Source organism: Colossoma macropomum, unplaced genomic scaffold (assembly GCF_904425465.1).
Source record: "Colossoma macropomum unplaced genomic scaffold, Colossoma_macropomum, whole genome shotgun sequence".
In the NCBI taxonomy this organism is placed as follows: Eukaryota; Metazoa; Chordata; class Actinopteri; order Characiformes; family Serrasalmidae; genus Colossoma; species Colossoma macropomum.
In genome coordinates, this window is record NW_023494787.1 from 41,844,168 (window position 1) to 41,860,957 (window position 16,790).

General features: G+C 40.4%; 1 protein-coding gene across 1 annotated transcript in view; it reads right to left on the reverse strand.

Moving 5' to 3' along the window:
- ppap2d (phosphatidic acid phosphatase type 2D) overlaps positions 1-15,768 on the reverse strand; it is a 45,274-nt gene extending 29,506 nt beyond the window's left edge. The window contains exon 1 of the mRNA XM_036567397.1: positions 14,997-15,768. Coding sequence (XP_036423290.1) covers positions 14,997-15,198 — 202 coding nt within the window. The 5' untranslated portion in view covers positions 15,199-15,768. The remainder of the gene's footprint in view (positions 1-14,996) is intronic.
- Positions 15,769-16,790: the final 1,022 nt, after the last annotated feature.

A 16,790-nucleotide genomic window follows, 5' to 3' on the forward strand; every position in this document is an offset into this window, starting at 1 on the left:
CAGGACAACAACACATAAACAACAACACATAAATAATACATAAATCTCGTATCTCCAGCATGATACATTTACCGAAGCAGGAAAGCATTGGGCCTCATTCTCCAATATCTTCCTTGTTCTTAAATGTGTTCTTGAGGAAGGTCCTAAAAAAAAGTCTACATCAGATTTGTGACGTGTTCTTAAACCGCAGATTTGTTGACACCTTTGTGCTCTTGAGTGTGTTTAGATTCTGTTCCTACCTAAGAACAAATCTGATGACAAATGTCAGAATCTTTGTGAAAACTGCGTAATTGGATTTTAAGAAGATATTTTTTTTCTTAAGAACGGTTAGAGAATGAGGCCTAATGTTCTTAACTTGGACGTATTCTTCATTCTTCATTTGAAGTGGGAATTTATTTTGTCAAGCTTCAACAAAAATCAATCCACCTTGGGCGCCACACTTCATATCCATTTTATTGAAGTAACATTTCACCATCTTGGATGTATATATGTCTCAGTATGTGCTAATGTACTTGTATAGGCTAAAAAAATATAAACGAAAACGCAGATTTACTTTGCTCTGGTTTAAACTTTAGCTCAGCTATAGCCACTTTTCTCGCATCTCCGGCAGGAAACTTTTCCGCAAAAGTAGAACAATTTCTTGTAAAATGTCTCTTAATGTTCGACTTTTTACGAGGCTGAATTCAGCTTCTCATTCTCCAGCTTCTTGTTCTTCTTGTGAATTTTCCCGTTCCACCTTAAACGGTGCCTGAGATGGCACAATGTAACTGCTGCACCATTTAAGGTGGAAAGAGAAAATTCAAACAAGAAGCTGGAGAATGAGAAGCTGACTTCAGCTTCATGACTTAGTGTTTAACAGTTTCTTGTTGTAGATTAACCGTATCAGGAAACCAGCTGGAGTGATTATAAGTGCAAATAATTGCCATTTGTCTCCAAATTATCGATGTTCGTCTTAAATCTTTCTCTTTGCCGTTTCGTTAGCTACTAGCTAGGTGAAATTGTTGTCTGCGTTGCTCTGTGACCAGCAGTCTGTGCACCAATCAGGGTTAGAGTGAATTAGCATATTTACATTAACACCAGTGTTTAAGACCAATTCTTGTTAAACTGTGTTAGAACGATCAGGAGAGCTTTATTTTATAGCAAAGAGGGATTATATTATTTTTACCTAAAAGTCTAATTGTGCTGTGGAGCTACAACAGGACAGTAAAAGAGCCACATGCGACCCCGGAGCTACATGTTGCCGACCCCTGCATTAGTCCATTCGATACCAAATGTTCATACTAGTGATGCGCCAAAAAGAAAATTCTCGCCCAAAACTGAAATTTAGGATACACTGAGCCGAAAAACAAAGCCGAATAAAAAGGAAAAAAAAAAACGAAAAAAAGGTTTACATAAAATAAACATTCTACACAGAAGAGGTTATGTTCAACCAAAGGAGTAAATTCATCTTCTCTTCACTTATCATTTGTTGTACTTTTACTTTATTTACATTTTGCAATAATGTTTGTGATTTTTTTTTTTTGTCTTCAAATGTTTTTGTTTTCGTGACTCTAGACGGCCTCGGCGTACTAGCAGGGACTTTCCTTTCTGCTCCTGTTGTGTTGCTGTGTTCTACATGTTGAGCAATGTCATATTTTTTTAGTGGTATCAAAGCTGTGGTGGGGAAACTCTTGATGTTACTCAGCGTGAACAGTGATTACAAACTGCTTGTTTAATGTTCCTCAAAGAAACCATGAAACAGTTTCACACGGCCAACATTTTCACTGGAGATCCGCTGCTGCTGTGTGAATGTTTATAATGACCAGCACGGGAGAGGAAAGGAAACAGTGTTTTAAATCACTATTTCAAACGTTCATGACCTCTAAAATACATTTTAGATCTGTTTCAGTTTTGTTACTGGGGCTTTTGTCTTTCAAAAGGTTTGGCATTTTTTTCTTTTTCAGCCTAAAGTGCCATTTTTGACCATTTTCGGTGCATCACTTGTTCATTTGATGGAGTTATGAAAGAGAGAGAGAGAGACAGAGCCACAGACAGAGAGAGAGAGAGAGACAGAGAGGGACAGAGAGAGAGAGTGGGAGAAAGAAAAAAAGACAGCCGGAGAGAGAGAGAAAGAGAAATTAAGAGAGTGGGAGAGAGATAGAAAGAGAGCCAGAGTGAGAGTGGAAGAAAGAAGACAGCAAGAAAGAGAGAGAATGTTAGAGAGAGAGAGACAGAGAGAATTAGAGAGAGGGAGAGAGAGAAAGACAGTGGAAGAGAGAGTGGAAGAGAGAAGAGAGAAAGAAAGAGAGACAGACAGAGAGAGAGTGTGAGAAAGAAAGAAAGAAAGAAAGAAACATAGGAGAAAGAGAGAGACAGGCAGAGACAGAGAGAGACAGTGGAAGAGAGAAAGAGAGACAGAGAGAAAGAGACACAGAGAACACAGAGAGAGAGAGAGAAAGAGAGATGGCAAGAACTGTAAGAGAAGCCGTTAAAAATGAAAATCATTAATGGACTAACGGTATAATTAAGTAAATATAAATAAGTATATAAATAAGTAAATATACTATGTAATTCATTAATAAAATTAGATAATTACGTATAGTTATGTAATGTACACTTCAAGAACAGCAAACCGAAAGTATCATCAGTAGACATCTAAAGGGTTAACCTGTCCTATAAGCTGAACAGAGTAAAGGGAGATGTGTATTTCCAAGCTCCCTCTGTTTTATCTGTCAGTGAAACACTGCTGGAGCCTCGTCTCTGTCTCTCTGTCTGCTCTGCATCTTTCAACGTGACAAAGACAGCCTTTGTGGAAAGGTGGTCAGGTGTGCATGAGCAAGGCCTCGCACGCACCAACTCTAGACAGAAGCCGACAGGAGATTAAATGTCGGCACCGCGGCAGTGGCTTGGATTTGAGTGCCACCACACACAAAGCTGCTAATTAAAGCTATTGTCTGTGTATGTTGGGGGGGTGAGCTCTTCAAAAAACCCTCCTCTCTTTCTGAGGAGTGTTGCATCTCTTGTAGGTGGGTGTCCTGTTTTGTCTGCCCTGATCTGCTCCAAGAAAAGGCAAATCACACCAAGAACAAAGAAAGAGAAAGAGAGAGACCGAGTGAGCTCTAGGAGTTATGTGTAGACGGAACGGAAGATAAAAACAATCCTTTTCATCTGTATTGACAATATCTGCCACTATCTGAGACCAGGAAAGGTAGACGCACAAACACACGTTTGTTTTCTTTCTTTTGCAGTGTCATGATATGGGTAAAAAACCCATAAATATATATACACCGATCAGGCATAACATTATGACCACCTCCTTGTTTCTACGCTTTTTGTCCATTTTATCAGCTCCCCTTACTATATAGGTGCACTTTGTAGTTCTACAATTACAGACTGTAGTCCATCTGTTTCTCTGTATACATTGTTAGCCCGCTTTTACCGTGTTCTTCAGTGGTCAGGACCCCCATGGACCCTCACAGAGCAGGTAGTATTTGGGTGGTCAATCTTTCTCAGCATTGCAGTAACACTGACGTGGTGGTGGTGTGTTAGTGTGTGTTGTGCTGGTCTGAGTGGATCAAACACAGCAGGGCTACTGGAGTTTTTATACACCTCAGTGTCACTGCTGGACTGAGAATAGTCCACCAACCAAAAATATCCAGCCAACATCGTCCTGTGGGCAGCGTCCTGTGACCACCGATGAAGGACTAGAGGATGACCAACACAAAAAAACTCCAGCAGCACCAGCACAACAGACACTAACACACCACCACCATGTCAGTGTTACTGCAGTGCTGAGAATGATCCACCACCCAAATAGTCCCTGCTCTGTGAGGGTCCATGGGGGTCCTGACAGGGAAAAAGGGGGCTAACAAAGTATGCAGAGAAACAGATGGACTACAGTCTGTAATTGTAGAACTACAAAGTGTAACTATATAGTAAGTAAGTGGAGCGGATAAAATGGACAATGAGCGTAGGAACAAGGTGGGCATAATGTTATGCCTGAGATTTTTTCACATTTATACAGCAAACTGAAACATAATTTGGTTTTATCCACCAAACCTGCCAGCTGACAACTACATCATTTATTTTTCTACCTAAATAACAGGGTTGGGCAGAATACTTTAAAAAATAATTCTTGATGACTAAATACTGAAAAAGTGATGACCAAATACTGAATACACTGTCCTAATTGTATTCAGTAACACATTCTTTTACAATAAAAAAATACATATTCAGATATGCACTCATTAAGCACATGGGGAAAACTCTGCTGTTGTTTTCTTCAGTCCAGTACAACACCAATGTTAGGCTTATCACTTGTGAACATGTCCACTACTGTGGAGACTATTCAGTTTTATCCCTTTAAAGAGTTTAGCAACACTGAGATTAATAACTGACTCATCACAGTGATTTATCAGTCTACTCAGGCTTTAGCAGGAACTTCAGTCTTTGTAACAAAGCCACATGTGTATATATATATATATATATATATATATATATATATATAGAATATGTAACTTATCTTATCATTAGGAACCAAAACAAAATGGTTTGGTTTTGTTTTTCAGTGTTAAAAATGGAAAACGTAACATTTGTTAATAGCATTTTAAAAAGTAAGGGCCATTTTCCTGACCCTGTAGGTTAGTCCTGTTGTTCTCTGGTTTCCCTACGAAGTCCAAACATTTTTGTCCTGAAAATGAACCAGGACTTGTTGTTAAGATGTTAGCACAGCAGCCCTGGACAGGACTGAGCAAAGACAGATTTTTTGCTTCTAGTTTTCCAGCTGCCAAAAAAAACATTTCACACCTACAAATAAGGGTCTCTGAAAGAAAGAAAAGGTGAGGTCATGAGTCGAGCAATTGGGCTAAACAAGCATATTATCTCCAGCTTTCTGGAGATATAGAGATCTGCCCCTTCCACCAGCAGCACCAGCAGCAGCAGACCTGCCTACTGTTGTTGCCACAGCCGTGTCCAGACACGCTTCCCCATGCTGTTTTACTACCAAAGCACTGTGGCTGTATCTACTGGGCTCTGTGTTTTATATCATTGTCAATTTTTCATACATTAGTGTTCTTTCACTACAATACCCACCATTTATTACACAAATACAACCACAGATTAACCAATCTTTGAGCAATAGCTAAGAAATACATCCATGCTAGCAGTAGGGTATTAGCATTTACCTCAGCTGCACTGGTTGTGGAACAAGACAACTTCTTTCGTGGAAAATATGAACAGGAGAAAGCTCAGGGTGTTTTCTACTGTTTGTTTTCCCCACAAAAAAAATTTAAGCTTTGCAGAAAATGTCTATTAGCATTAGCAAAGGATCTAAACAGAAACTAGCGTATCTAGCTAGCCAGGTAGCTTACTTGTTATATTGCTAACTTTACCTTATTGGTATTAGCTAGTGACCTAGCTAACAGCTCACCTCAACATATCTGCCCTTAACAGGTTGCAGTCCTCCAAAATGTACTTCAGCCTTAAAACTGCATCATCAGGATGGATTTTTTTTTAGGTTTCAAACCAGAAATCTCAAGTTATTTCAGTTCATGAAACATGAGGGAGAGAAAGCTGAAGTTATTTTTTACTGTTTCATCAAAATAAGATGTTTAACTTGTTTACCAGCAATAGCAAAGGATCCAAACTGGGGCACAGTTCACTCATAAAAATACATCATCATATGATGTTAATTCCACACATTGCTATTCAAACAATAGAGCAGAATCAGTATACAGACTTTGTTACCTCAGTATAAAGTTCAATTACTGATGGAACTAAACTGAAATATTTCAGTGCAATTTATTTGGGTTTCATCTGAATAAAATTTCCTTTGGATAATTTTACATAAGCCAGTTACTCAAATGCATTTATTTAATATCGGCATATTTTCAAACAACCTCATCGGTTAATTTTTTGGAGTGTATCTAGCTAGCTGAGTAGCTTACTTGCTACTTTTACCTTAGAGCTGATATGAAGATAAGCAAAAAATTACACAACTGCAAAAAGATACCTTCTTAGCAGTAGCGCTAGCCAAATGGCTTCACTCGCATTAGCCCTATGGCATTGGCTAGTGACCTAGCTAACAGCTCGCCTCCATGTATCCAGAGAAGGACTTTGGCTTATCTGTTACACATTTTCACCAGAGAGGTCTCAAAATCCCCCAGTTTTTATATAGTGTAGCTTTAAAGAGTAACGCCAACGAAATTACTGAAAAATGTAAGAAAAAACACAATCTGGTAGCTGATTTGTAACTGTTTACAAGAGTAATGTCTGCTTGCCAGCGAATTTCTGAAAACATGATGTCAGTGCAAACAAGGGGCCTGGCTTACAGACAGTGAACCCACCCTTATTACACTTCCTTAATTGGATTTTCTGTGCTCTGTCGAACATTTGGAAAAAGCCAGATAGCTGTGTGCCACAAAAGTGTACTGTTTTCAGGCGGCAGGCACCAAAAACATGCCTTTTTTCTTCCCCAAAGGATTTTTACATAAGTCGCCATTGGCACAAATTTGTATGTTATGCTGAGAAGAAACGTGACTTCATCCAGCAGGTTATGCACAGAATATTTTGCTAAAGGAATGCTTTGAAAATCACTGCACTTTAATAATGGGGTTTGCTAAAGCTCTCCTGATCAAACCTGAAGCTGTCCCCTCCATATATTTGGATGGTTCGTCAGCATTTGGCCTGGTAAGTCTGCTAGGAATGAAGATGATTATTATTTAGGCAAGACCTTTTTCATCAAATAACATTCGATAACTTTCACTTGGTTCGATATTAGCTGACGCCAACACAGCAATATTTGTAGTTGGTAAGCATTAGCTTATTTGGATGTCAGTGTGAAGTTAAAACAAGAAAAGTATTTAGAAAAAATAACTTGTATTTTTTCAAGCCAGTCCAACTGTGTGGTATATAATTAGAGCCCAGCAGAATCAAGACATTTAAACACAAAATGCAGAAAACTGAATAAAATCTTGACGTCAGATTCAGAAATTGTATTTAATCTGAAAATTTAGACACACTCCTACTACATATACTCAGCTCATTCTATCTTCACAGCTCCAGACCAGTGGGGTTTATGTGTATGTGGCTGAGCGCCTGTCTCACAGGCCAGTCAAGAGGTGAGGCAGATGACCGCTACGTACAATCAAAGTCCAAGACCCTGGGGAAGAGTGTGTGATTTTACAGGAAGAGTGGAGCAGAGGAAGAAACAGAGGACAGCCAGCAAAGTTAATGTGAAAGGAACATCTCCTGGCACGCTCCTCTGGTATTGTGGAAACTGGGAACGACACTAATATTGTAAACACATAAATATACACACACAAGAGCAGAGAGGCGCATATTTTTAAGCTTGAGTCAGCAGTGACCGCAGTGAGATAACTGCGACTGTCGAAGAGGCTCTTCAGCACCTCGGCCGTGATTACAGTAATCCTGTAATTTGTTGAAGTTGTGTGAGGGAAGATGCTGCAGCTTCCTCCGCTGCACCATGAGAAACACACAAGCGCCCCCAGGGCCGCAAGCGGTGACCCCTGACCCCTCACGAAATCGATAACGATCACCATACGGCCCACACGCACACACAGACACACATCAGCCCGGGGCAGTGTCCTCGTTCAGACCCGTTTTTCCACACATGGAGCAGCAGGCTCCAGCAGGCAGCAGCAGCAGGATCAGGCAAAATTATTGTTAGCCTTTTCTATGTGTGCTTGCTCGTGCATGTGTGCTGGAGGATACTATTCAGAGGGCAAGTAGGAGCAAATATTTAAACCGCTTTAGTGAAACAGTGATACGGCACATTAATTAGAGCACATTAAAAATAGCTGCTTCTTCATTTCATGTGGGAACTTGTTTGTAGTTTTTACAGTTCTGTTGCACTCATTTGTAACACATTTGGCTGCATCATTTGGAAAATAATTTCAGGTATTTTATGTTTACACACACAGTACCTTTACAAATTTAAGAAAGAATTCCATTGAATTTTGAAACATTTCTGTATAATTAAATCTTCCAGATGTGAACAAAATCATTCAGAGTGGTTTGGTGCCAAATGGTTTCCAAAACTGAAATTTAGGACACAAAAACAAAACTGAAAAAATAAAAGAAAAACTACTTTTACATATAATTTTCCATTTTATTTATGCTTTTGAATTAATAATGTTGACGATGCTTTAAATGTGATAATTGGCATACTGGGAAAGAGAACTCACAGAGAATAAGAGGAGTCATTTCATTTTAAACAACTTGTTAAACAATATTAAAAATGGTAAAATTATGAAACTTTAATACTTTATGGTTTTCCAGGGGTATATAAAGCTGAATTCCAGCATCTCTGCTATAACAATGAAAAACACTTTGTTTTTGCTTATTAATATGTAAAACACGTGGACATGGCTTTGGATCTCCTGTTTAGCAGTCTGGCATTTCTCCAGCAGGGGGGCGCCATTAGCACACAAGTCACTTTAGTGTTTGTCATGTAGAGAAGAAACAGCTATAAACCTCAGCAGGATCCAACAATCAAACTTTCAAAACGAAGTAAAAAGTTTATTACCAAATGCACTGAGTTGCTCAGTATTTTTATGTTATTTTCATTAAAGAATATAATTAAATCAGTTAAAGCTAAGAAGCATGTAAGCTAAAGACTGTATAGAATGCAGCTACAGGCAAACAAGTTTGAGTGTTTCACTGTTGATTTGCTGCCACTCAAACTGCACGAGAGAAAAAAAAAACAGTGTATTTAATCATCATTTCTCATTTTTCATTACCATTCAAATCATTTACTGATAGATTTTAAGACTTTATTGTTGACCTATTTAATGTTTCGCTTTTTCAGACAAAATTTTAGGCCCATTTCTCTTTCAGCCAAAAACCATTTCAACTTTTCAACCATTTTCGGACTAAAATTTTTGGTAGCCAAAATTCAAGGGCATCCCAAGTTAATATCTTTAAACAGCTCTTTTAAAACACTTTCTATTTGTCAGTTCCTGTGAATAATAGAATGGGAGGTCATGACATGTCACCACTTCCTTAATACAAAAAATGACCACAGGATCCATAATTTGAACTTGCATGTATGGAACATTCTGCTGTTGATGTGGAGCTGATGCGGCGTAATAGTCACATTCTAGAACAATATGCATGTGTTAAGAGAACGTACTCTGGGTGGACCGCTGGAGTCAGAACATACTTGCGAAATGGTTAAGGAGTTAATTCTGTACATGTCTGTAAAGCTAAGGTCCGTCTTGAAACAGTGACCCAGTGCATAAGGGTAAGCATTAGCATGGCTTGCAGAACATGCTGCCATGCAGGCCGGCAGGCGCAGACACCCACAGCCCTGACATGCTACAACGTGCTCTAGACTCCCTGTCTCACTCTGCAGCTTTCACTGCCAAGTGAATGGAAACGCAAACTTAGTGGTACAAAGAGACACCTTGAAAACACACGTGCACCAACACACACACATGCGCATGCGTCACACACTTCAGCCCGCTCCGCTGGGCCCACTGTCGGGACATCTTCTGTCTGTAATTGCATTCCACGGTAGAAAGGAGAAGAAAGGGAGAGAAGAAAGAGAGCAGAGATAAGCCGAAGGAGACGCCCCTTTCAGAGCCCCCCCAACTTCTCTCTGATCACTGAGTTAGATAGAAGACCTCTGTCCCTACAGCTGGGCCCTCTCCTCTTACCTGCTGTTGTGAAGGTGGGCAATATGGCAAAAGTAAAATCACAATACATGAATACACAATATTTTGTTGTGCTGAGGTTTTGCAAAATAGATGCATCAAAATTGCCACATTTTAAAAGCCAATGTTTTACAGAAGACATTAAATGCAACTTTCACCAGTCTTGGCAGTCCTTGAGGTATTTACACCACGCATTTTTTTCTTCAATAACATTGGTGGAATATATTTCAATGGAAATGTGTCAGATTTACAATCAATAATAATTACAGTCACTATTTAGAAAAGCACTTTAATTATGTTTAAATGCTATTTTTACTATCACTAGGGGTCACTAGGGGGCTTGCAGAAAGAGGCTTGCAAAAATGCTTGTAAAAATAAACGACTTAAGAAGAAACAAAAGGAAAAATCTAATAATAAAAAATAATATAATAATTAAATACAGTAAAATAATGGCGTGACAGGATGACATCCAATCAGCTACTTGCCGTGCAGCTAATGCAGTTTCTGTACTGTGATTTAAATTGTGATTATTTTCTATAAATTAAGATCCAGGCCTGTTTTTTTTGTCCAATAAAACTGGCATACCCCATTTTTCTAGCTTCAAGCGCAAGTGCTGGTTGTGTTGTCATGTATGCATTATGAGGCTGTTTAGTTGCTTCTAATCAGTCTAACTCATCTACAGGCAGTTCACAAGCTCTGTGTTATTAGACAAAAATTCACCACTTAAAAATATACTTAAATGAAGACTATAAATAAATCTGCAGCTCTTAAAATTTGAAAACTGTGCTTTCTCAAGTTGCAATTTTGATATAAAAACAATTCATCTTTCTTCCATATTTGCAGGATCTCTTTCTTATGATATATGCATTTGTTTAGTGTTCAATAAGTACTGACAGCACCCACGATACACACTCAGAAAAATGTATTGTGACATTATTTATCAGAATAACAACACCATACTGCCCATCCCTACTGGCTTACTGTACTTCCTGGCCTCCTTTATTCTCTCGCTCCCTCCCTCCTTCCCTTACTCAGTCGCTCTCCCCTTCCTTCCCTCGCTCACTCACTTACTCATGTTGGTGTATTGTCTATAACTGACCCTTTGATGTCTCACTCACTTCCTGAGACTTCAGCTACTTCCTCTGGCTGATCACCTGCCCACAAGGCCATGAATCTACCACGCATATTGGCACATTTAAGCCAAGTAACTTCTTCATTTGCTCATCATTATGAAAATAGGAAGTCAAAATGGACTTAAGGCAAAATCATATGAGTGCAGTGCTGGGTGCAGGATCTAATCTGCCGCACATACTAATCCTACCTAGCTTACGCTAAAACACTCCATTGCTTACATTCATATCTACATACAGGACTGCATAGGTTTATAGTAGTTACTGTTTTGGTTTGAGCTATTTTCATCTTGGTTCGAATTGGTTCAGCTAAGACATGTTTGGTGTCCAAAATTTGCCTCTTTAGTTTCGTGCTGGAGTTATAAGAATAATGTTGGTAACACTACAAGTCAATAGTCACCCAAATCTTTTTCATAAATACATCCCCAAAACTTCTCTCAACCTACTCAAACTGCATTCAATACTTCATTAAAGTCACCCAGACATGGGGGTTAGGGCACGACTTTCCAGCAGAATCCTAATCCTCGTTCCTGTGCACTCATGTCACGCAAGTATATGGACATTAGATTACTCTCCCCAATTTCTGTTGTTTCTATCTATGACCATATATCTTCAGTTTGAGATATAGGATTAACAGTTATTTATAAATGGAAACAACAGAGACTGCAGATGTAATCTGTAGAGTCCATATGCCTGACTCAGATTCTGTTGGCAAGTCAGAATTCGGCACACCACCTGTTGATCCCAGCGTTCAACTACACAGTAACGTTTTGGACAATTTTGCAGTCATACTGTGTCCAAAATGATTTGCATAAGTGTGTGCGACCTTAATGAAGACAATGATGTGGTTTGAGTCGGCTGAGAGACCTTTTGGGTATTTACAAAAAAAGGTTTGAGTGCAACTTGACTGTTAGTGTTTGTTAGCAACATTGGCCTCATAGTTCCAGCTAAAGAAGCAAAATCTGGACACCTAAGATGTCTTTGCTGATTGGCTATATCTGAGGTACGTTGAAAACTGTAAATTAGATTTTTTCTACAAACCATTTCTTCAAAACATGCATGCATGTGTCAGGATCACAGAGACATATCTATTCCAATGTGTGTGATTCTGATTTTAGTTGACATCAGGCCATTAAGATGCAAGAGAGCAGGTAGTCGGAACGGTAAGCACTTCAGTGTGCTCCCACCACATGCAAACATGCAGATACACGCTGCACAGGCCAACTACTCTGTCGCCTCTGACCAGGCCTGATTCAGGCTTGTCTGCTGGACAGGCATGTCTCTCAGGGGCTCCTTACAAACCACAACAAAGCAAAGCACAATGTCCCCAACCACACAAACGCACACATACACAGCCTGTCCAGCCAGAAAGCGGGAGCCTGCGCCAGTGAGCGATCTTCTCGGTATGTCCGATGGCCTCCCGAACAATCCACCTTGTTGTTCTGTGTTGTTCTCCTGCAGCCTGTGGAGGCATTCATTTACACACAGCAGGCATTTCTGAGACAGATCGGCTCTCAAAGCCTCGCTTGCTCTAGCTCTGGGGACTTATTAAAAGTGGATCGGAATGCGACGGCATGAATACGCCATTCACAAGCTGTGCAAAACACCAAGAAAACAAATGAACCGGAACCAGCTACTGTACAGGCCGTTTTGATTTCAGGGCATACTGTTGTCATGCAAATTTTCAGCTGGAAAAGGGAAGAATATGTTATTCGTCTGCTAAAACTTTGCCAGCTTATCCGAGTCCTCTATATTGTAGATTAGTAGTACATCTGATACTATAAATTTTAGATCTAGTCTCAATTTCTAGATTTTACAATGTTTATGTATTGGAATCAGCGATATATGTCATAACGGTGCATCCCTAGAAATTTACAGCTCTATGGAGCTTAGCTCCAAAGCTAATCTTGGTTCAAATATTTAAATGATCCTAAAGATCATGATTAGCTGCATCAAGTATGGTAGGTCAGGGCTGTAACTAAACTAGGGCCACACAGTATATTGTTTGTTAATGGTTATCACTATATTGCCATTTGCAATACTGATATTACAGAAGGCTGCCACATGCAAAGGTATGACCAATCACAGTGTTTTTACTCTCTGCTGTGATCATCCTGACCAATCACAGTTCCAGATGAGTGTTTCTGTGGGTGTTTTGCTGAATATAATACATATAATCCAACAAAAGTAAACATTTTGCTTTTTTGAAATACTTCAGGTCTTCAACCAAATCACATGACTGATTCATCAACAGATTATTAATATATTGCAAAAAGTATCACTGTTGCAATATGTGGCAATTCAATTGCAAGTATTTTTTCCATATCATGCTCTGCTGGGCACCCCTGCTGTAGGTCAAAGCTGGAGTCTGATGTGACCAGTAGCCCAGGTGTCCAAAGCCACAATAACGTCCTGCTGGTTCTGCAAAAAAGTGAAAATTTGTGTGACACTTGCCCCAGTGGCATACACTGTCTGACCCTCTTCCTTCCTGACCTCATCAGTCACCAGACCACAACAAATTTTCCAATTCTCTTAATGGAAAAAGGATGAAACTCACACCCGTCCACACGCATACGCCTGCGCAATGAAATACTGCTTCATCATTCTGAGCATATTTGAAACTACAGAGTTCACCATGAGACCCAGTCACAAACATCAGTACCGAGTGAGTCAGAGATCTGCTGACCTATACCCTGGAGAGCAATATGGGGCTGCCCTGAAAAAAACATGCACTGCTCAGATGAAGAGCCTGGGAATTTGTAAGTCTCGCCGGAGAACTCTCAGCAGCGCTACTTCCTCTCAGAACTGCTGAGGCTTGGAGGTCATAAACAAGAAAGTGTGCACACAAAGAGAAGCGGTGTAACCACAGGCCAAGGAGTACAACAAACTTATCATATCTCCCTATCAGTGCTGTTGAACCAAGGGAACTGTAGAAAGTCATATTATACAGACCTGTTGGTCTGCCTGGACAGGTTGGATTGGGCTCCACAAACCTGCCCAACAATCAGTCAATTTATTAGCGAAAGTCCAATGACTGTTCTGTCAAAAGGCCCTACATGTTTTGTGTTGTAGTTTTTCCTTGAGGACCACTTTGGACAGTAATGTGGGTTTATGTGCCAAAAACACATATCATTCATTTAGAAGTGAACATTTTCAAACCTCTCATCATCCCTTAGATTGAAAAACAGCCTCTTTTTGTTACTGCCTTGTAAATAATCTCTGTTCCGAATGGTTGCCCTGTGTTGTTTTCTCATTCAGAAAGAGGTCTGAGTGAAAACACTCCTTATAACTTCAATGTGAGTGGGCGGGGCTATAGTTCTGTACACTGAATAGGCATATATATACATATATGAATGTGCTGGTTTTTGTGACATCACAAAAACACTCAATTCAAACCGGGCTGTTTTTGCAGCCTAATTTATACATATAGACTGGACTGACTGGGAAGTGGCTACGGTATGTTTTAAAACTTTAACAGTGTTCACGTTCCACATCTAATTCTTTTTTTTTTAAGTGAGGATTTTCATTCCATTACATTGGCCCTTTAAGTACTAGCAGTTACTGATTGCCCAGATTCATGAATGTTCTCCATTTTGTTTTCCTCTTTTCAGACTTTTGTCGACAAAAGTGAAAAAGGGGAGGGATAGAACTCCTAACAGAGTTTCCACCGAATCTTATCAGCTTATATAAGATCCTAAGAAGCCTGCGCGACGACTTAGGGTGGCTAACAAGTTTGGCATCTAGTCAGTGACAGGAGCTTCGTGCTCCCCAACTTCTGCCTTGTTTTCTTTTTTTTCCTCTCAGAATCGCTGTTGCCATGGACACGCAAGAATTCCCGCGACAACAGCCCTTAAGAACCCACGCGCACAGCGAGTGAACAGCAACGAACTTATTTTTCCTCATAAAAACCTCTTATTTAGGGTCTTAAAACGGATTATTCCCTGGTGTTGTAACCCCTCGACGTTCTGCTAGTCCTGATAAACGGAAAACGACTCATTCCCCACGAATCTGGTTTGTCAAGAACTGTCAAAATGTCATGAACGCTAAGTAATACGCTTCACTGCTATATCGGCTAAATCCGTCACGCTGCTAATAAACAACAGGCTAACTTTAACGTTTACGTTATTGTCAGGTTAAAATTTGCTCACTCTCTCTTGTGATTTTCTGGCTCATTTTTCTGTGGTACAAGTGACATTTTAAAAGCTGCTCTTACCAACGAAAAGGCACAGGATGTCTAAGCCGACCAGCATCTTGCGCTGAGAGCAGGGGGCTCTGTCCGCAGACTGCGACTGGCCGAGGGTGTGCTTTCCGTTCTCCTGCATCCCCTCACCGGTCAGGCTGCTCTCCGCCAGCCGCTGCTGAACCTCCAAGTCCCGCTCACCTGTGTGACCGTCGCTCGAATTCAACTTGTGCATTATTTCTCAAACTTTAACACTACATATATCTACACCACATGTAACGCAAACACGCTCTTCTCGTCCTTGCTGTTCCAGTCCCAGTGTCCTCGCATTGAGTTTATCTCCCACAGGTAAGCGCGATTACCTTCTGTAACTTACATGTAAAAGTTTAGCCCAAGCGAGCGACACATATCCAGTTGTCGGTCATGCTTGGAGCAGCACGGAAAAATAAAGCCCGACTGAGGAGGTTAATAAGTCACTGGCTCTGCACGACCGGCCAATGCACTGCAGGAAAGTCGGGAAAGTCTTGCCATTCTCAGTTCACCGTCAACACGACGTGCTCCATTACACCCGGTGAGCAAGCCCAGTCCAGTTAGTGAGAGGAAAGGCTTCGCTTACTCACTCCTCCAGAGAAAAACTCCACTAAAGTCTGTCCTGTGTTTCTCCTGCTCCATGTGTGGATTTTTCCTCCTTCCAAGAGCCAGAAAAACTTTTTTTAACGGATCGTGTTTTGATTTGCAGAGATTATTATTCCTCCGCCCTCCTCTCACTCGCTCTCTCTCTCTCCCTCGCCCTGTTTTTCTCTTTCTCTCCCTCCCTCCCTCCCTCTCTCTCTCTCTCTCTCCCTCGCTCCCTTTCTCTCTCTCTCTCTCTCTCTCTCTCTCTCTCTCTCTGTCTCTCTCATACGGAGCCCCTAAGTTGACATAGTGATTATTTTATATAATTATTTATATAATATCTAATCACATAGTGATTAAATTTTCGCGTGTTTCATTGATTTCAAAAAAGCTTTTGATACTATTTGGCACAACGGACTATTTTATAAAGTTCTTGAAAGTGGTGTAGGGGGTAAAACATATGACATCATTAAATCTATGCACACAAATAACAAATGCGGTGTAAAGATTGGCACCAAAAGGACGGCTTTCTTCTCTCAGGAGCGCGGAGTGAGACAAGGCTGCTGCTTAAGCCCAACTCTATTCAACATTTATATTAATGAATTGGCCACAGCTTTAGAGCGCTCTGCAGCACCTGGTCTCACTCTGCACGACTCTGAAATCAAGTTCCTGCTCTACGCAGATGACCTGGTTCTGCTGTCCCCCACAGAGCAGGGCCTACAGCAGAACCTGGACCTGCTGGAGCAGTACTGCCAGACCTGGGCCCTGGCAGTAAACCTGAAAAAGACCAAAACAATCATTTTCCAAAACAGATCCAGATCTCAGGGAAACACATCCAGCTTCACACTAGGGACACACAGATTAGAAAACTGTAAAGAGTTCAGTTATTTAGGATTGAAGATCAGTTCAACTGGAAACTTCAATCCAGCACTCAATGAGCTGAGAGAGAAAGCGCGGAGGGCTTTTTACGCAATCAAACGACAAATTCACTTTCAAATACCAATTCAAATCTGGCTTAAATTATTCCAATCAGTTATAGAACCGATTCTCCTATATGGCAGTGAGGTATGGGGGCCACTCTCAAATCTAAATTTTGACCACTGGGACAAACACCCAGTAGAAATCCTGCACACCCGAATTTTGCAAAAACATACTGCAAGTTCAAAGGAGAACAACAAACAACGCCTGCAGAGCTGAATTAGGCCAATTTCC